The sequence below is a fragment of the Antedon bifida genome, chromosome 2, assembly GCF_963402885.1.
Source record: "Antedon bifida chromosome 2, ecAntBifi1.1, whole genome shotgun sequence".
NCBI classification, from domain to species: Eukaryota; Metazoa; Echinodermata; class Crinoidea; order Comatulida; family Antedonidae; genus Antedon; species Antedon bifida.
The window spans coordinates 1,316,870-1,338,170 of record NC_136227.1 but is presented as its reverse complement, the minus strand read 5'-3'; the positions used below and the strand labels follow the sequence as shown (position 1 = coordinate 1,338,170).

Genomic DNA, 21,301 nt, shown 5'->3' with positions numbered 1-21,301 from the left:
CGGTAGGTATTCAAATATGCTTAATCGATGTAAAAATACTTTTAAAATAATAATTCATCAATTATCTTCATTTATTATCTCGTAAAAACTTTTATTACAATTCCTTGGAAGTCAATAATACATCACCTGAAACCTGTAATAATTGTATAATATAAAATATTACACATTTTCTGTATGTAGTAGGTTTAAGCGTATACACACATTCTCACGTATATATCATTGCGTACACATTGTGATGACAGCCTGTTTATGAAGACGTGTCACATGATAAACACAGTAAAATATTCACAAACCAATCCGATCGGCCTACACATTCAATGTCCGTACGTATACACATCTTGATGTGTATAAACGCACACCGTCACTGCGTACGTATACGCCTATGAATGACAGCCTCGTTATGAAGACGTGTCACATGACAAACGTCTTTAAATATATATAAATGCATCATATTACATATACCGTTCACAATCGAACCTAAAGATTGAAGTTAAAGTACCGTATTATTTAAAGATATTTGTCTCCCTGAATTTTTTTAATACTCGGAAAAAAAAATTTACTTGAAAACATTTAAAGCAAAAATAGTCAAATTGGTTGAATTTAACCGTTTATTTTGTCTTTTTATAAGTGAAAACATTGTTTTGGAGTTTTTCTTTCTACGGAAAGTTTGATTTTAGTAATTTTCATTGTTCATGTTTTTGAGGGATAATACATCTTTAAAGTATAATTTCATATTATTTAATAAGCGCTATATTATTTTCTAAAATATGGTCAACATAATGTGTATGTATTTATACGTCATATATTATTTTTTTATAAAATATATTTGTATATATAATCCACTGGCGCCAAATTGGGTCCACTTGAGCACAGTGTATTAACATACGAATGAGATATACATTTTAGTGATTTTATTTCTATTTTATATCACTGTGCTCCCCTTGTGCCAAATTGGGTCCACTTGAGCACAGTGTATTAACATACGAAAATATATTTAAATTAGTGACTTATTTCTATTCTATATCACTGTGCTCCACCTGTGCCAAATTTGATCCACTGGACCAGTTACCGTAGTACTATTTCTATTTCTGAAGTTAATAAATGCATAAATGGCGCTCCGTAGAGAAGTAGAGAATGCTCCAGTCGTCAGAATGACGTTCTGAATAATTTTATACCTCTGTATTTACGACGCTCAATAAAATTTTGTAAACAGCGCCACCATTATTAACATTTTGTGAAAACAGCGCCACCAATCGTTTCGATTTTCCTGGCGTGAAAAAAGAATGTCGGAAGGTACGGTAAATACCTTTAATTTTCATATTTAAATACAAATAGCCGATTATTTATTTCAAACTACGTCAATAATACTGCAAGATTTTTGCTAAGTACAGACAGATTCATAACAATCCTTAATATTTTAAAATCTGGCTGTATTGTATTTTGTAGGCCTATTGACTGTTACTGTTCAGTCAAGCATGACAAATAATTTATATAGGCATGTAATGTATATAGTATATACAGTAATTTCTTTTGTATTGTTTTTTGTTATGGTTTCTTAATTTTAGAGGAGGACTGTGATTGTCTGGTGGTTATTGTTGATGTTAATCCCGTCTGGTGGGGTCAACGTAGCAAGTCATCACATCAGGTACGGTATATACGGATATCAAATCAATATTAAATTCCAATTTCTGTTAATAATGCAATAATAATGCAGTACCTTAATGTTTAAATTTCTTTTTCTTTTATAGATTACACTTACAGAATGTATGGAGAATGTATTAGTTTTTGTTAATTCACATCTAATGATGAAGCATACAAACCAAGTAGCTATAATAGCAAGTCATACACATGAGAGGTAAATGCACACAGTTGTATATGACTGCTGTCGTCCAACTTACTCCAATAGTACAGTAGTATATCGCCCTCATCGTATTGCCTACCATTCCTTCATCTTCTACTTGGTTTATTCTTTCACGTTTTTTCGATAAATAATTGTGTTGTAATTTTTCACTTAAAAATGTTTATAGCCGATTCTTATATCCACGACGAAATAGTGAAAGCACAGATGCGACAGATGAAATAAGATCAGCCGATGGGAAATACGAGTTGTTTGCTTTGGTTGATAACACAGTCATGGAGGAATTTAAGAAACTTATGACTGAAAGTAAGTTGCATGTCTCCATCATCATCATTTAAATCATCATCATTATCATCATCACAATCACCATTATCATCATCATCATCATCATCACAATCACCATTATCATCATCATCACCATCATCATCACCATCATCATCACCATCATTTAAGTCATCATCAATAATTATAAAACTTAATATTGTAAACCACATCACTAAAGTACCCAAATCCTAGAATATCAGTACTGTATAGTATAGTATAAAAAGATTTTTAACTTGGTGAGGGGGGACTTGTCACATACAAAATTAATAAATCCACAAATAGAAGCAGTAAACAGACAAAAAAAAAAAAGAAATTGCACAATTTAACAGACAATGAAATGATATCATCTTTCGATTTATCTTTTCAGGTCACACAGGCAGTGTGCATACAGACACGTTACTCTCAGGGTCTTTAGCAATGGCATTGTGTTATATAAACAAACTTGACAAACAAAGCAAAGGTGTGTTGTAATACTGATTATCTTAGCATCATTCTTGTTTCGCTTTTTTTTTTTTTTATTACATCATTATTTGTGTTTTATTTCATTTCAGTTGGAGTAACAAGAAGATCAAGAATTCTTGTAAGACATATATTATTTTCATTCAGTTTAAATACAAACCGAATATATTTATCTTTTGCTTTGTGGTTTTGGAAATTTAGGCCCCTGACGCCACTCGAATCTGAATCTATGACAGCCCCACTATCAGACATGGAAAATTCTATATAATGTTTAGCTCTGCCTTCACTATAAAATGTTATGTGACAAAAAATATGATGTGCCCATATATGGACACGATGATGTCATATCACTACCATATTTTTGGGCACATCACACTTTTTTTGTACAACTAGTTTGATAGACAGAGCTTTATATACATACCCCATGTAATATTTCCACTACATACAGTAAGCAACCACTATAATTCCTGAACCTTGAGGAGAGTTCTTGAAATTGTGTCATTAATTTTGATGTAATATTATTCAGAAATGGTATAAAATTTAATCATTACTAGGTTATCAAGGCCTCAGATGACAGTGCTTCTCAGTATATGAATTTTATGAACGTCATATTCACGGCCCAAAAGCAGGTACTAATATTGGGTTATAATATTATATAATAGTGAGTAAATATAGAATGTATTAGTTGTAAATGTTAATTTTACAAGACAAGAGTTCCTTAATCGATGAACAATTTTTCGTTTATTGTTTTTACAGAATGTTTTAATTGATGCTTGTGTCCTTGGTAATGACTCTGGGTTGCTACAACAGGTATTTGTTTATAGTTACTATGGTTACTGTGGTCCAGTTACTATGGTTATTGTGGTCCACAGTTGCTAAAGTGAAGCTTATAGACATACAGTATTGTGTAAATTAGTCAAATATTACCTATGTTACTTCCCAAGGCAGTAACGAGAGGTTAAAAACAGACGAGGCAAAGATGCTTTAAATATAATAATTAATATAAAATATGATGATCTGTACTGGGGAGTTAGGGTGGGTGTTGAAAATTGAAAATTTCAGACGAGGTGAGCACCTCGTCTGCCTCTTCTGACAACGGCCCTGCTTCCTACTAACAGACAATGTTTGTTGTTATAGGCATGTGATATAAGTCATGGAATCTACCTGAAGATACCACAAATCAAAGGACTAGTACAGTACTTATTGGTGAGTAAATACTTAGATACCGTGCAAGTAAGGACAGTACTTATTGGTGAGTAAATACTTAGATACCGTGCAAGTAAGGGACAGTACTTATTGGTGAGTAAATACTTAGATACTGTGCAAGTAAGGACAGTACTTATTGGTGATTAAATACTTAGATACCGTGCAATTAAGGACAGTACTTATTGGTGAGTAAATACTTAGATACTGTGCAATTAAGGACAGTACTTATTGGTGAGTAAATACTTAGATACTGTGCAAGTAAGTACAGTACTTATTGATGAGTAAATACTTAGATACTGTGCAAGTAAGAACAGTACTTATTGATGAGTAAATACTTAGATACTGTGCAAGTAAGAACAGTACTTATTGATGAGTAAATACTTAGATACTGTGCAAGTAAGTACAGTACTTATTGATGAGTAAATACTTAGATACTGTGCAAGTAAGAACAGTACTTATTGGTGAGTAAATACTTAGATACTGTGCAAGTAAGTACAGTACTTATTGATGAGTAAATACTTAGATACTGTGCAAGTAAGAACAGTACTTATTGATGAGTAAATACTTAGATACTGTGCAATTAAGGACAGTACTTATTGGTGAGTAAATACTTAGATACTGTGCAAGTAAGTACAGTACTTATTGATGAGTAAATACTTAGATACTGTGCAAGTAAGAACAGTTCTGAAAAAGAAGTATAAACAACCTTGTGTTCTTTCTTTCAGTGGGTGTTCTTGCCTGCCGCTAGTATGCGTGACACACTAGTACTGCCCCCTAACGGCCTTGTATTCTTTCTTTCAGTGGGTGTTCTTGCCTGCCACTAGTATGCGTGACACACTAGTACTGCCCCCTAACGGCCTTGTATTCTTTCTTTCAGTGGGTGTTCTTGCCTGCCGCTAGTATGCGTGACACACTAGTACTGCCCCCTAACGGCCTTGTATTCTTTCTTTCAGTGGGTGTTCTTGCCTGCCGCTAGTATGCGTGACACACTAGTACTGCCCCCTAACGACCTTGTGTGTGTTCTTTCTTTCAGTGGGTGTTCTTGCCTGCTGCTAGTATGTGCGACACACTAGTACTGCCCCCTAACGGCCTTGTATTCTTTCTTTCAGTGGGTGTTCTTGCCTGCCGCTAGTATGCGTGACACACTAGTACTGCCCCCTAACGGCCTTGTATTCTTTCTTTCAGTGGGTGTTCTTGCCTGCCGCTAGTATGCGTGACACACTAGTACTGCCCCCAGCTATACAGGTTGACTATAGGGCAGCTTGCTTTTGCCATCGGACGTTGGTGGATGTTGGATATGTTTGTTCAGTTTGTTTGTCCAGTAAGTTAATAATAATAATAATAATAATAATAATAAGCTTTATTTAATCACGGATTAATTATTAATTAAATAAAGACCAGCTGTATTGTTAGAATATTTTATTTGGTGATATGGTAAAAAATAAGTATTAGAATACTTTTTAAATAATTTTGATATTGAAAATGTGAGTAGTTGGTCGCTTTCTTGTAGATGCTTTAATTGTAGAATGTAATATTATTTTTTTTATTTATCTCTTTCTTTCTGTGCTCTGTATGTTCTGGGTTGACCAACTAGCATAGTTGTTTAGCACCTGTTTTTCCTTTCCTTGCCCCCTTTTATAATTGTTTTGTCTTCTTTGTATTGTATATGGCAGAAAATTGAATAAATAAATAAAATAAATAAAAATAAAAAATGAAATTTAAATGTATTAATATGTGGTGTTTGTCACATTCATTTTCTTTTTTTTATTTTCAGTTTTTTGTCAATTTAGTCCAATTTGTTCAACATGTCAGTAAGTAGACTACATTTATTATATTAATACTGAATGTCATATCTGAAGGGTAATCCAATTTGTATCATATCAAATATTAAATAAATATTATTAAAAATGTCCTTTTCCAGTACTGCATTCAAGTTTATGGGACCACCATCAATGAAATCAAAGAAGAAAAAAAGTAGCTTGCCGGCTAGCTGACAAGAAAAAAAAATGTCCAAAGTTACTCTGTGTAAAATGAAGGAATGCGGAGAATACAAGATGGAGAGCCTGAGTACTGATATTGTGTATATTTACGTACAAAAGTTTGTAATAAACAAGAAATCAGCACAAATTATTTTCAAATTATTGGTGTAAAGCTCTGTCTACACTATCAAACTTTGTGACAAAAAAATGTGATGTGCCCATATATGGACATTTTTTTTGTCAAACTAGGTTGATAGTGTAGCTTAAAGATGTATTGTCCCCCAAAATCATGAAAAATAAAGATTTTTAAAATCGGACTTTGAATAGGCCATTTTGCAGTTTTAATGAAGTTGTTCACTTCCATAAGAAAAAAAACGGGGGAAAAAAATTATTTTACCTATAAAAAGACAAAATAAACAGTTAAATTACCCAAAAACTCATTGTCTTCCAGACAATTCGACCATTTTTTGCTTTAAATTACATTTTTCTCAGGTAAATAATTTTTTTTCAGACCCAATTTTTTGTGAGAGTGAATAACTATTATGTTACATTAAAATAACATATTCAACAAAAAAATTTAAAAAAATATTTTTTTAGGGGGACAATATATCTTTAAGGTTGTGAAAAAAGGTCAAATACTGTATGTACTGTAGAGCTTCCAGGAATTTGCAGTTTAAGCAGGGATTAACTTATTGCTTCCACTTACAAAAACATGTTTGTGTTATCTCGTCAAATCTATCAATGAGTCATTGAGTCTGGTGGTCACATGACTAATCTTCCTACTCGCACAAGTCACCTGATCAAACCTTGTATGCACCAAATCACCTGACCAAACAATGCATGCACCATGTGATTTTTTCCAGCTGTTTATGTTTATATGAAAAACACAATGGTAATTGACAAAGTATTTTATTTCAAATAATTGCCTTATATTATTTTAATAAAAGAAATTGATTGAATATATTTGCTTTTCATACAATATTATAATATTTAAATCTACATCGATAGATGGATAATAATACTAATGATTATCATGTAGATAAATCAATACACAGGGATTAAAATAAACGAAAACTTTTTGTACTTTATCTCAACATATTCGGTGCAGTATCCTGGGACAATTCTGTGATACAGTGTCAGATATGTATCACATGTGGCAACCCTATTATAATTAATAATTTATATAGTTTGTTGTTATAGGTTCTGTCTGTGTTTAGTGTTATGCATGTGACCTGATACAGGTATTACATGTGCTACTGTATCACAGAATTTCCCTATGATACTGGACAAAGAATAGGTTAAAAACTACATATAACTGATACCCTAATGGTTACTACTATTACTAAAAAAAATATATAATTGATGGAATAAAATATAGTAACCAATGACGTACTAAGAAATACAAAAACTGTTAAGGCCCTACCAATCACAGGATTTGTGTGCGTTTGTACTCTCTATATTCATCATTATAATATATAACATACTTTGGGATCGTTGCCAATAAATAATCTCAGTCACTAGAATGCTTAGGTTTAGCTACAACATAATTTACATATTTATGTTTCTCTACAAAATTTCAGTATAAAATTAACAAAATAAAATCCATATATGAATTTGTATTCTTGGCACTTGCAATAAAGACAGTGCTCATTAAAGAACATAATAAACATCAAAATTAATATTTTAAATATAACTAATATATTTCCAAGTGTATATATTCCATATTAAGAAAAAAAATTAAAATCTTCAGGTCTTTTTGTAAAATAGCGTCTATTTGCCAAATTTAAAAGGAATTTTTAGTTTGAACAATATCGACTACATCAGGCTATACCCAGTACCAATTTTAGTACATTCTAAGCTTAAGTAAATTTGTGGTAATTTGCTATCAAGGTTATTGTTCAAAGGTAGAATCAGAGGGGGGTCCAGGATTTGTTTAAAGGTGGGGGGAAGACTAACAAATAACAATACAGTACAAAAGTCTGTTAAATATACTGTAGATCAAACAGTAGTTCATTTTAGTTGCGGAACCGCCCCTGATAAACAGAAAGATTAAGCTATGGGAATTCAAAAAATTTAAATTGCTTTTGTTTGACAGGAAGTGTACAGTGAAGGTAGTGCTTTGGGAACTAGGCCAATATTCACTGTAAATCATGTTTATACATGTAAACAAAAAATTACATTAATGTGCTGCTGGGTAAAAATAAAGACTGTGTTAAAGATTGCCATTAACCATCTCACTACAAAGGGTGTCTGGAAAACTAAGATACCTTGCAGTATTAAACTACTGAAGGCATTAACTTTCTAGATACCCTACTACAAAATACCTGCAAATATACTACTCCGTGTTACGAATGACAATTAAGTAGCATTAATTTACTCACTATACAATTCTTGTACTCAAGATGATTGTTTTTAATTCACAAATAACTTGTGAATAACAGTGACTCCCAGTGGTTTTTTTCAATTTCAGATTTGAAACTTTAAAACAGCCATGACCAAACTCACTTTCGTTTTTCATAAAATAATTTGCTACTCGCCGTGGGTGGAAGAGAATTCAACCCAGAGGTTGTGGGCTTAATTGCGCAACACCCTCATATCATACATTTTTTACTCCTAATAATTTTCAAACCATAACCAGATGTGACATTTAGAGATTACAGTACAAACATGAACCAAACACTGTACAATACAAGCAGTTATTACAGTTACCAATGCGCTTCCAAACGCGTTGCTACCTTCTCTATAAACGACATATGACTGGCATACAGCGAAAGGTCAGAGCCTATATCCGTCCAATGAACGTCGGCTGCATCATCGCCGGCATGCAACGTAAACTTTCCTACACTTTTTCCTGTGTCATCATGGAAGTTGACAGCGACGGTTTCCATCCATGCATTGTCTGTATTCCGTGGGTCATCCACGTAGCCTCTATAGACCTGAAATAATTGAGATGTATTGTATTAAATGCAATCAATATTGTGTAAAGCTCTGTCTACACTATCAAACTTTACGTGACAAAAAAATGTAATGTGCCCAAATATGGACATGATGATGTCATATCACTACCATATTTGGGTATAATACTACCATATTTGGGCACATCACACTTTTTTTGTTAAACTAGTTTGATAGTGTAGATATATCGTCGAAGCTATTAATTATTAACATTGATTTCTCTATTTTTTTTCTCTGTTAAATAATTTAATTTGAACCTCAATTCCATGTCGAAATAATTTGGCAACTTCTTTTTCCAAGGCCTTCTTCTCCTTTCCAGTAGCTTCTAAGGAATTCATTGCTTCTTCTCCAAACTCTCTTTTTAACGTGGCTGATACTGTGTCGCCAGCATCTACCATTCCCTGTCATTGGGTAATAATAATAACCATTTATTAAGCAAAATATGCAGAGACAAATTAAATATCAGGAGACAAAACCATATGGTGACATACTTTTTTAATTTAAATACCTTCAAACATACTGTACTGTACAGAGCGCTATTTAAAACATCTATGGCATCAGCTACAAAGGCACATGCTCAGCATATGCCAAGGTTACATTTATCTAGAAGAGCTTTTATTTTTTTGACTTATCGGTATGATTATGAATACTCACCCCTGGTATAGCCCATAGGCCAGAATCCTTACGCTTTATTGCTACAAACTGTAAAATGTTTTTACCATCAGAATGTTTTACTTTGTCTGAATTGGTACTTCGTTTCCACCTGAATATAAAACATAAAAGTATGATAATTAATAATACTAAATTTTAGGTTAGTCAAATGTGTATATCATACAGTACTGTAACTGTTTAAAGACAAAGACAGAAGAAAGTTAAAATTTAAATTCAAGGCAAAAAGAAATGCACAGAACATTATTAGTTACACCAACCACTCTCTCTCTGTCCCACATACCTTGTGACAATAGGATCTGCTGCGTGATTCGGACCCCATTTTCCTAGAGTTCCACGGCCTTCCATACCTGTCCTTCCACAAGGATTCCTATTAATAGTTTAAAATGAATGATGTAAGTACAGGAAAACATATGTTCAAGAATATCTGGACTCCTATTATTAATATTGATTTAATTCCTCCCATAGACTCCAATTACACGGCAGAAAATTATGTAGCGGCTGACAAACCCTCCCAACCCAAAAGTAAAACTAGTAGATTCTCCAATAGCCCTATTCCGTTTATACTCACTTACTCAATAACCGCCCTTAAATGGTTTTCCTTTTTAGCTGTCTGTTCTCCTTTCAGCGATTCTTTTGTTGTTTTTTTCCCCAAATATCAACATTTAGATTTCTGGTCTTTGTAATTGTTTTGAGATTTTTTACAATTTGGCCTTTGGCCACGATATGTAATTTATGTTTATGTATATAATAAAGTAAATATATATTCATTAAACATACTTTTCAAATTAAATACAGCAGAACATCTCTTAAGATGCAATATTTTCGAGATGCAGTACAGTGGCAAACAAATTTATTTGGAAAGTTTACTGGCCAAAAGAATAAACACAAATAAACAATTTTAAATTAAGTAAAATATTTAGTTATGTATGTTACTTACTGTGGTAAACTATCTTGCAGTCTGTACTTGCCCATGTGACTCCTTCGATTTACCTTTCCATCTATTTCATTGAATTTTAGTTTATTTTTACTGTTTTTGCTACAAAAAAAAAATCAATCATTTTAAACAAAGTCTTAAAATGATACAATTCAGTGGAGAATGAATGCATTTTTGGTTTTTAATTATACTAAGTATCCGTGATAAAATTATGATAATGTTTGAGCCATTGTTTGGTCTCATAGTTTGTTTAATCACTAGTGCTATAAACAAATATGCAGAACAAATTCTCATTTAATTGGCTTTGTGTACATAAATTATTAATATGTTATTATATACATACAGTAATAATTTATTAATACTGAGTGATATAATACTACTAATTAAGATACCTGATCTGGGGCGTTTCTCAAATGTAATTTAAACACTTCCATTACAATTGCGTTTTTTCGTTAATTTTGATACTTCATGTGTATGGGTTTGTGGTGCAATTAGCAGAATTGTGTATAACGAACAAACAAAAAAGAAGCTTAATTATGTAGTGAAAAGTGGAGGTTTCAGAAGCCTTTTTGGTCGTCATTTTGGATCCAAGAAGCAGGATCATTTTCAAATGTACAGTTCAAACTCTTTCTTTCTCTTACAGTAGTACAGTATATTGTATTTATATTATAGTGGAATATATTTGACCTATTACATATTGTAGCAAATGATAAGCAAAGCAAATACACTGTGCTGGTATTGGATATAGCCTGTAAATTACTGTATTATCTGGGATAGAGTGTTTATGACTAACTATTACTATGAATAAAGTCACATTCAAGTTGGGAAAAACCAGATTCTAGAAAAGGAAATGCTTATAATATAATACAGTGTACAGCAAATTTCAAAATACCACCAGTACATTATGACTACTGTATGCTAAAAACCTATGTTACACTAGTTGATCAACCAAAACAATAAATAAATTAAAACAAATTAAATTATGACTATAATTCAACATCTACTGTAGTGTATAGTAAATGATAGTTCAATACCACTGATTATAAATTACTGTAGATGTATTATTTTAACTTCTTTTAATCCTTATATTAGTGTTCTATAAAATGAAGATATGGTAGTGTACTGTACTGTAAAAATCTATGATAATACGTCTGCATACTGATGATGTTGTTTTGTTCATATTCCATTAGTCTATACCAGCAACAAAGAATAATAAAATGAAAATTCTAAAGAGTGAACTTGGTAATAAATGCAATCTGATATTATACAATTTTTAGGAAAATAATATTTCTTTACATGACTATGACACCGTAACTGATTGAATGAACTGCCTCAAGGAACAGCAGGATGTATTTGTCAAATGCATACATACCTCAGATCTGGATCAGCCCATACTGGTTTTGATAAAACATGATCTGTGGTAAATTCAGTTGGTTTATATTCCAGCCAATCAACCTCCCACGGTACTTTTTCGTCCGGTACAGGGAAGCGTTTAACTCCTCCAACCGGGTACGGGGTTTGCCTCGCCTTGCAATGCAACGGAACACGGAAGGCTGACTGTGTTGTCAGCGACATTTTATCGCAGACTAAAAACCGGGAAAGTATATTACTCAATAGAAACAACCTAAAATAGAAAACAAAAGAACAGTTACAGGTATTAATTAACAATGTGCTGTAATAATTCTTTACTTTCTATTCTAAGTTACAACAATATCAAATCAAATTAGCTAAAATGGCTCATAGACTAGCAGGCACCATAATATGTACAACTAGAGGGTACTCCAAGAGTACAAACCTCCGCCTACTGTAAAATTCCCTACATAAAATTCCCTACATAAAATGCCCCCTGAATATTTTTTTTGTTACATTTTTTTTTATTAGTTCTAAGTGTAAATATGTTAACTGCACACTACAAAGTTGTGGATGACAGTGTGGTGTAATGGTTATGTATCCAGCCTCTCACAGTTGAGATCGCTGGTTCAAGTCCCACTGAGGTTTTTTTTTTTATTATTATTTTCTTATTTCTTTTTTTTTAGTTTTTTGTGGACCTTGATCTTTGAACCTGACCCTTCAAAATTTAACCACAATTATATGATGTGTCATTGATCATTGTGGCTAAGTTTGGTGAGAATCGGATAAAAACTGTGGTCTCTAGGCAGTAAAATAGTTTTTTGTTAGTTGTGACCTTGACCTATGACCTTTTCCTCTCAAATTCGAACTCGTTCGAGCTTTTGGGGCATAGATCATTGTTGCCAAATTTGGTGAGAATCGGATAAAAACTGTGGCCTCCAGGTTGTTCACAGACACACACACAAACACAAACACACACACGCAAACACACACACAAACATACAGGGGTGAAAACATAACCTCCTTGGCGGAGGTAATAAATTGATATAAAAATATAAATTCATAAAACATCAAAAACACCGAACAAAAATGAAATTTTAAAATTCTAATGTGCCTTCATCAAATACTGTTCCACTGAAAGTGAAGATCCCAAATAAAGATTATTATTTATAAACTTGATTAAATAAAGTTTATCACCAAATAAATCTATTCTTAGAAGTCTGTTTTTATACCAACTTATACCAACTTTATTCACATCATCATACATAAATAGTACAATACAATACAATATGTATGTGTGTGTGAAAAGGAGCCAAAAATAGCTTTCGCTAATCAAGGTTTGACTCCTGTCACAAAAAATAAATTAGTCATAATGCATACATTTCCATCTATCAACAATAATTCAATAAGAAAGAAACAGCAACTATATAAAAGAAATAACGTAAACAAGGGCTAACATTAATATTTTTGTAAAAGTAAACATTTAACTTCATTTATGAATTTAAATCTAGAAGAGGTACATTTTATAACTAAGGGTAAATTATTCCAAAGTTGAGCTCCATTAAAAGAAATTCTAAATTTACCAGCATCTGTGCGAGCTTTCGGAATTGCAAAATTATATCTATTACTAAATCTGGTACTAGCATTATGTGTAATTAAATAAAAGTATTCCATTGTTTGATGTGGTGTTTTGCCGTTAATTTGGTCGTGAACAAACTTAACTATACTTAATTCAAACAACTTAAAAACGTCTAAAATACCCAGATCTTTAAATAATGGAGAAGATGGAGCCATAAAATCAGAGAAAGTTATACATCTAAGACACATTTTTTGGACAAGTAAAATAGGATATAGATGCGACTTATACGTGCTACCCCAGACTTCTAAACCATAAGTAATATTTGATTGAATAAATGATTTATAAAGCATAAGTAAAACATTACGGGGTACAATATGGCAATATTTTTAAGCACACAATAAAAAACGCCCACAATGTTTTCATTCATTCATTCATTCATTTATTCATGGTCAAACACAGTAAAATTTTGACCAATTGTGGTCACTTTCACAAGCCCACCTAAAATGATAACAACTGTTGAGATATCTCTTAATAGTAAACCAGGAGATATCAGTCATAGATTCCCTGAATTTATCTAACATTAAACTTTATCAGGATGGATTTGAATTTGAGAAGGATTTTAACATCCTTTTTATTACCCAACATATAAGGAAGTCAATGACATGATCGAATGTACTTCCTTTAGTAAACCAAGAGAGGAGTAAATAAACAAAAAAACAAATGTTCACCATTTGTTTTTAATCTTAAAAAAGAAGTGTATAAATGTTTATTCAATAATAAACTTATCAACTTATTTAATTTATTCTTAGACAGAAATTCTAAACCACCATAAATAATTATAAATATATTTAAATGGCTAGAGCAAGGCAATCTAACAACAGGATGCCCAGGGCCGGAGATCAAAGGGTTTATCTGTGGCTGCCTGCAACATGGTCAGTTTCACGCCCCTTAACGAAGGGGTTTTTAACTGCGCTGCGGAGAATATGTACATAGTAGGCCTACAGTCTACTGTTGGTATTTGTCGCAGCCAGACATAAGATCAAAGGACTGTTACGAGTTCCTGCTTGATATACAGACAACAATAATTTGACCACTGTAGGTTCATTCAATGCGAGTTCATGACAGATTTTTTTTCACCAATAGCTAAGTATGATTTAAAATTATATTTCTGTATAAAAAATACAGTACTGTTGTTCAACAGGAAAGCTTATTGACTGAAGTGAAATTTTAGATGACAAAAATATATTTCTATACAGATCAATGACCTTTATTTCACAGTTTTATAATGCAGGGTGTGATTCTATATAAAAAGATGTAGACCATAACAGACCAAACCATACAATACAAATAATAATAGCATATTCAGTCTATAGACTATTGTCACACATTTAGTCTATAGACTGAATATGCTATTATTATTTGTATTGTATGGTTTGGTCTGTTATGGTCTACATCTTTTTATATAGAAGTTAGGGCCCTCTCATCATACTGGGCCAGACCGAGCATATTAAATTAAATATTTTAATATTTCAAAATGCGGAATCTCAAAATTCCTACAATAATACCACATGATGATGATGATGGGTGTATTCTGATGATAGTTGATACTTTATATCACAGTATTTATGCCTAGGCCCTAGTTTAGTTAAGGTATAAGCTAATGTTAAAACTCATATTTCACAATTGTCGTTAACATTACACGTCACCTAACAACATACTGAATTCTGTAGCCTATCGCGGTGGTATTGCCTGACCCTTGTTGGGGCCGGGCCTTGTTGTTGGCAGGTGGTGGGTTTGGTACTCTCCATCCATTCCCAGCCCAGCCTACACACAAAACGCCCATCAAAAATTGCAATACGATTTCGTAAATTTAAAAACAAATGGGATATTTACCTCTTAGTAGACAGGTGAACAACTCCGCACACCATAAACAAGTGAATGTTGTCATACACTAAACCAAATAATGATCTTTTAGACTGAACGAAAATGTCATTGCGAAAAAACATCAACAAGATGAAATTTGAGTGTTGGCGATCGATAGAGGGGGCTAGAAAAAAAAGGAACATTCTCTTTTATAGAGCTCCCTCTATAATAACAAAATTTTGTTACTATCGCGACGTCGACAATAATAATAATATCGTTTTAGTTGTATCTTTAAATCTTTAAAACACTTACAAAAATAACGTTCAGTGATAGTGAAACAGTCAGAATTCCTTTTTTGAAACTGTAAGGTAGGTGTAGGTTGGTCATTTTGCTATAAATATAAACAATAATTGGTATAAATAGCCATATAAAATGAATAGGCCTAGGCCTACCGCTCCTCTCTGATTGAGCTGAGTGAGTCAGACTCTGCACTCTCTCTAATTAATGGAGCATCCGTCATCTAGCCTAGGCCTAGGCTAGAGGCCTGCCTGCTACTAGGCTATCGGAGTAGAGAATAGAAACCATTTCAGTTCCCAATTTTCTTTATACCAACAGTATACTCAAGAAACTTGTTGTTTTTTTTACAGATAAAAAATGGCTCCCAAGAAGAAGAAAAAGTCTGGAAAAGGAAAATTAGCAAAGATGACAGAGGAAGAGAGAATTATTTACCTGGAACAAAAGGCACTGCAAGAAGAAGAGATGAAAAAGAAAAAAGAGGATATGCTTAATCAATTTCTTAAGGTTATCTATTTTGTTTATTTTGATAATTTGAATAAAGATGTATGTAATGTATGTACCCGTATAACAATGTAATATTATTTTTACTTTACAAAACTAACAACATAGATATGTTGATTTTCTTCTTTTAGGATAAACTTGTGAAGGAAGAGCGAAGTGCACATTTTAATCTTTTCAAATTAAACCACCAATGGCGAACTATCATGAGAACAGCTAAATCAAAAGAACTAAAGAAAGATATTGAGATTCTTAGCCAGACATTTGAAAGAGTCGTAGACCGTAAAGATAGCGTAATCAAGTCGTTAGTTAAAGATCTTGGAGAAGCAGAAGAGCAATATTCCATGGCATTAAGAAGTCATTTACAAAATATGGATCATTTAATAGGTAAATATTTCTTCAGATGGAGTAGTGTCGGTCAGTATCCAGTATAAAGTGTGGCTTATTATACGCTTCCATAGTTTTCTTGGAAGCTGAACAATTTTTTTTTTTCAGTGTAATAGAAATCTACCTACTAAACACCACCTTTCAAAAATTGATTTTATCGATAAAAAAATGTGTTTTGGTTATGACAAATTTTAAAGTTATTTTGTACCACATATTAAGTATGACCATTTTTTGGAACTTTATTTTTTAATGAATTTAAACATTTTTCTAATTTATTGTACATGTATGTTTGAATGTCATTTGTATATCTTTGTATTGTTTTTAAGAGGTCCTCTTCAAGTCAGCTGTACTGCTGTAGTACAGCTGTTAGAGCTACCCTTGTAAAACAAAGCTGAATAGATAAATATATTATAGTATTCATAGTGTAATATTTAATATTTAGCTGTATAATAACACTCATTTTGAAGCCTGAGATGTAAACTTATTTTTAGATCTTCAGCGATGCCGCCTTGAAGTGTTACTAAGTGAATACGAGGAAGAACTAGAAGTGCTCAAGAAAGAGTTTGACACAGAACGACAGATGATCGTGGAACAACATAAACAAGAGATGAACGACCTACAGGATATTCTATTTGCTATGGAAGAGAATGCTAATGAACGAGAAGCAGAGGCTAGGCAAGACTTCCAGAGTCTGAGAGATGAGATCAAAAATAAGGTTAAGATTTCATTTTAACTTTGTATACAGTCAGATTCTTTGATTAATTTTTTTTTATTTTATGACCTGTCACTCTCATTTTCAATTGCTCTTTTTTATTTTATTTATTTCATGGGTTACTTATTTTTATGTGAAGCGCATAGAGGATTGATGCATTATGCGCTTAAAAGTTCGAATTTATACAAACAATACTGTTTTAAAATGTTATCATTCACTTTAGCATGTTGTTAATACTATCCTTAAATTGTCTTAGCTCTGTACATATTAGTGTAACAAAAACAACATGTTTCTTATTCCTATAGAACCTTGAGGAGAAGCATGCCCTGCGGATCCAACTGGAAAGCCAAGTGGAAGATTTATGGAAGCAATTTCAACAAGCTTTGAGGAATTACAACGAAACAACGGAAGAAAGAAAAGCAGCGTTTGAAAACCTTCGTGATAAAGATGAAAAAAGTGCAAAAGAGATTGAAATGCAGATGAGGAAATTACAAAGAATATCTGTAAGCCTGAGTTTTTGTTGCACTTTGTGGCTTCTCTTCTATTAGTATGCTATGTTCCGTTCCTAACACCAAGATAGTTTGAATGAAATAAAAAGTTACTTATTATATCAGGATTACCTATCAAATAAATATTTCAATATTCAGAGGTAATGTACAGTATGGATAATGTTTATCATTTATTAAGCCCTGTCTACACTATCTGTGAAACTAGTGTGACAAAAAAAGTGTGATGTTCTGAAATATGGTAGTGATATGCCCAAATATGGTAGTGATATGACATCATCATGTCCATATAAATATGGGCACATCACATTTTCTTGTGACATAAAGTTTGATAGAACTTAACAATGTTTGAACAATGTTGGTTATATTTTCAGGATACAATTGCGCAGTTGAGAGCTAAGATGGCTCAGAATTCAAAAGAAAGCGAGGAACGGAATCGTGAACTACGTGACCAGCGTGAGGTCATCGCTCATCACTTCCACGAACTGAAGAGCCAGATGAATAGATTCCGTGAGAATGAGCGAGCCAGACTGACGCAGCTAACGCTCCAGAGTAGCGCCGCCTTGAAAGAGTTGCAGAGAAAAGTTGATAAGGTTCACATTTTAACTTTAAATATTACCATAAAATAAATATATATAATGCTAGACAACGCATTAGCTTTCAATACAGCTAAAGCATGGTTCCCACTAGAACTCAGTGACTTATCAACAAAGTACTGTATTGTGGGAAGCGACGATGCAACAGTGCTGCAAACATCGCTACAGGTTGATTTCATGCAACAATGCAAGGTTACATTGCGTTGCATGCTATTGGGAACCACGCTTAAAGTATGGATTAACAGGAATAATAAGATCATACTGAATGAACCATGGCATGTGACTGAAAGATAACTTAAAAATGATATCCAATTTATAAGATTAATGTATAAATCATCTGCTAAAAATACTGAATTGCCTCTTTTTAGGGTGAGAGAATTTTAAAGTTAGCTGAACAATGTAGGAAATTGGAGACGGAGGAGGAGAAGGTATTGCCTTTCTACGCCTCATCGTTGACAGAGGAAGAGCAGCATGATGTTGCAGCAGCCGTTGCTGAAGCACCTTCAGAACCACTGGCAGAGGTAACACATTGCAGCAATATTGGCTACTGTCCAAATAAATGTGTCGACTTTTATGTGTAGTTGTACCTTGATAGTTGAGAACTTTAGTTTTGAAACCAAACTAATTTGACAAAAATAAGTGTGATATGCCCAAATATGGTAGTGATATGACATTATCGTCATGTCCATATATGGGCGCATTACATTTTTTTGTTGCCTAAAGTTTGATAGTGTAGACAGAGCTTTAGTTTTCATGTATCTCCTTTCCTTTGTTAAAACTATTATTTTCTCCCTTTTTCCAGATAATGCATGAGTACACGTCTCTGGAGAACTTCTGGAAACGATACAACAAGGTACTTCTGGATAAAGTGGCACTAGACAAAGAAAAGAGCACTCTAACTGACGAGAATCAGAGGTTACGTGCCATTCTTAAGCAGTATCTGGATGGCATCTCTGTCAATGATGAGATTCTTAGCCAACATAACCCACTCTTTGTGGTCAACCAGCGGACAAATGTTCAGTAAGTTGTGTTATTTGTGTTTATTCTCTCGCAAATTTTCCAAATAAATGTGGTCTCGTTTTGGCTCAGACATCTGCACGCATTGATGTTGACTTTCAGCCATTATTATGTTAGTAATCAATGTAATTCATGCTAACTAATGATTCATTTTGTATTTGTGAATTTTATTTATATTCGCTTATTTATAAGTTAAAATTACCTATACCTTAACATTTTGTCAATTATTATTGTGTTGACAAAAACATTACAGTATTGTAATTAATGTTTTTTTTTTGTTTTTTCTATCTTTTAGAATGTCTATCCCTGTTTTGGACCCTAGAATAAAAAGACCAACACAGACTGTAGTAGAGGCTGCTCATGTCATTAAACACACCATCTAAACAAAGTAGTTTACAATTGCAATCCACTGGTATAAATATCATTTAAAAAAAACTATGTATTTTGGTCACCTTTATGAATCAAGAAATATGTGCATTTTTATTGACTGGAAATATTTAACAAATATGTTGTAAATAAAATTGTTATTAAAGTAATATTGTTCATTTTATTTATTGTTTAAAAATATGCATTCAGTATACACTATTAGGAAGGAGACCAAATTAATGTATGTCAAAAAATAAAAGGGTCGAAATTAGGCCCTTTAAAAAAACGTAAAACGACCAAAAATACCAGTACTATTAGTACAGGGATTTTTTTCAAAAATAGCCAAAATATCCACTTTTTTAAATTCAATTATTATGCGATAATATTGCTATATATGCGTATATAATGCGTTATAATCATCTTACAGAGTGTTTGTAACCAGTGTTGTCGAAAAAGAAAAGGGGCGAATTTGGTCATTTTTAGAAAAAATCCCTGTATTATAGTACAGGGATTTTTCAAAAATAGCCAAAATATCCACTTTTTTAAATTCAATTATTATGCGATAATATTGCTATATATGCATATATAATGCGTTATTATCATCTTATAGAGTGTTTGTAACCAGTGTTGTCGAAAAAGAAAAGGGGCGAATTTGGTCATTTTTAGAAAAAATCCCTGTATTATAGTACAGGGATTTTTTTCAAAAATAGCCAAAATATCGACTTTTTTAAATTCAATTATTATGCGATAATATTGCTATATATGCGTATATAATGCGTTATAATCATCTTATAGAGTGTTTGTAACCAGTTTTGTCGAAAAAGAAAGGGGTCGAAATTTGGCCATTTGAAATGATTGAAGTAGCCTATGATATAGTAACTCAAATATTCCATGTATTACAATATTTTAATTATATTGTTCAGAGCATAACATTAAAAAAAAAATGGATGGAAAATAAATTATTTAGCTAGCACTGTTAATCTGCCTTTAAATATTATTAAAACACCAAATTAAACAAAAAATCTTGGAAATATTGAATTGACATATATATATAAAAAAATCATTTTTAATTAAATTACTAAATATTTATAATAAAGTATAAAATATTGTAAATTGGGTATAATACCTTTACATATATGAAATGATGTAAATAATAAATAAGATCCAGTTAATGGTAAGTGTAACATAATTTATATAAAATGATACATTACATTTACAATATGTAATTAGCCTGAAAGCCAATGGAATATATTAAACCTATATTTAAACATTTCTTTTTCAAATTTGGCCAAAGCAACATATTTATCCTGAATCAATCATTCTAACAATAAACTTAGCCTAATACAAGTTATTTAAATTAATTTAAAAGAATTATTAACAAAATTCAGAATACATTTATACCCTTTTTGAAATAAACAATTCAAAATACACAATTAGTAGGTCTATTACTATAAAACTAGAAAATTATAAATGATTTTTAGATTGTGAAAAATATTATATAGGATAATTTGCATAATTTGATCTCTATACTAATACATAATGTAAACTTATAATATCAATATTTATTATTATTATTATCAATAATTTATATATCATAAGTCAGGTGCATTTAGGAGAAGATAGGTATAATTGCATTATCTAGTATAACTATATAGAAATCATCATAACAGTCAAATAATGATTAAAATTTAACAGCTTTTAATGTGATTAACATCCACAATGGGATTCAAAATCAAATGTTTT

General features: G+C 32.1%; 3 protein-coding genes across 4 annotated transcripts; 2 read left to right on the top strand and 1 right to left on the bottom strand.

Moving 5' to 3' along the window:
* The first annotated feature begins 1,224 nt into the window (after positions 1-1,224).
* On the top strand, positions 1,225-5,974 carry LOC144835287 (general transcription factor IIH subunit 3-like). 2 transcript variants are annotated; one of them, XM_078690359.1, is made up of 12 exons: positions 1,225-1,293; positions 1,566-1,645; positions 1,749-1,855; positions 2,028-2,164; positions 2,550-2,642; positions 2,734-2,762; positions 3,196-3,270; positions 3,398-3,451; positions 3,779-3,847; positions 5,033-5,168; positions 5,622-5,658; positions 5,769-5,974. In XM_078690359.1, exons 1-12 carry the CDS (start codon positions 1,284-1,286, stop codon positions 5,839-5,841), a joined length of 900 nt encoding a protein of 299 aa, XP_078546485.1. In that variant the 5' UTR covers positions 1,225-1,283; the 3' UTR covers positions 5,842-5,974. The 2 variants fall into 2 exon arrangements, with proteins under 2 accessions (XP_078546485.1, XP_078546486.1); XM_078690360.1 differs by lacking the exon at positions 1,225-1,293 and adding an exon at positions 1,377-1,385.
* Positions 5,975-6,719: 745 nt separating this feature from the next.
* On the bottom strand, positions 6,720-15,321 carry LOC144835286 (ADP-ribose pyrophosphatase, mitochondrial-like). Its single transcript, XM_078690357.1, has 7 exons — positions 15,210-15,321; positions 11,760-12,011; positions 10,391-10,489; positions 9,734-9,820; positions 9,436-9,544; positions 9,039-9,182; positions 6,720-8,762 (listed from the first exon to the last, which is right to left on the bottom strand). The coding sequence occupies exons 1-7, from the start codon at positions 15,242-15,244 to the stop codon at positions 8,532-8,534; spliced, it is 957 nt and encodes a 318-aa protein (XP_078546483.1). The 5' UTR covers positions 15,245-15,321; the 3' UTR covers positions 6,720-8,531.
* A 90-nt stretch (positions 15,322-15,411) lies between these two features.
* On the top strand, positions 15,412-19,728 carry LOC144858347 (dynein regulatory complex subunit 2-like). The gene is made up of 9 exons (XM_078714657.1): positions 15,412-15,547; positions 15,827-15,980; positions 16,109-16,361; positions 16,853-17,076; positions 17,379-17,576; positions 17,954-18,172; positions 18,544-18,696; positions 18,978-19,195; positions 19,488-19,728. The coding sequence occupies exons 2-9, from the start codon at positions 15,834-15,836 to the stop codon at positions 19,573-19,575; spliced, it is 1,500 nt and encodes a 499-aa protein (XP_078570783.1). The 5' UTR covers positions 15,412-15,547; positions 15,827-15,833; the 3' UTR covers positions 19,576-19,728.
* Positions 19,729-21,301: the final 1,573 nt, after the last annotated feature.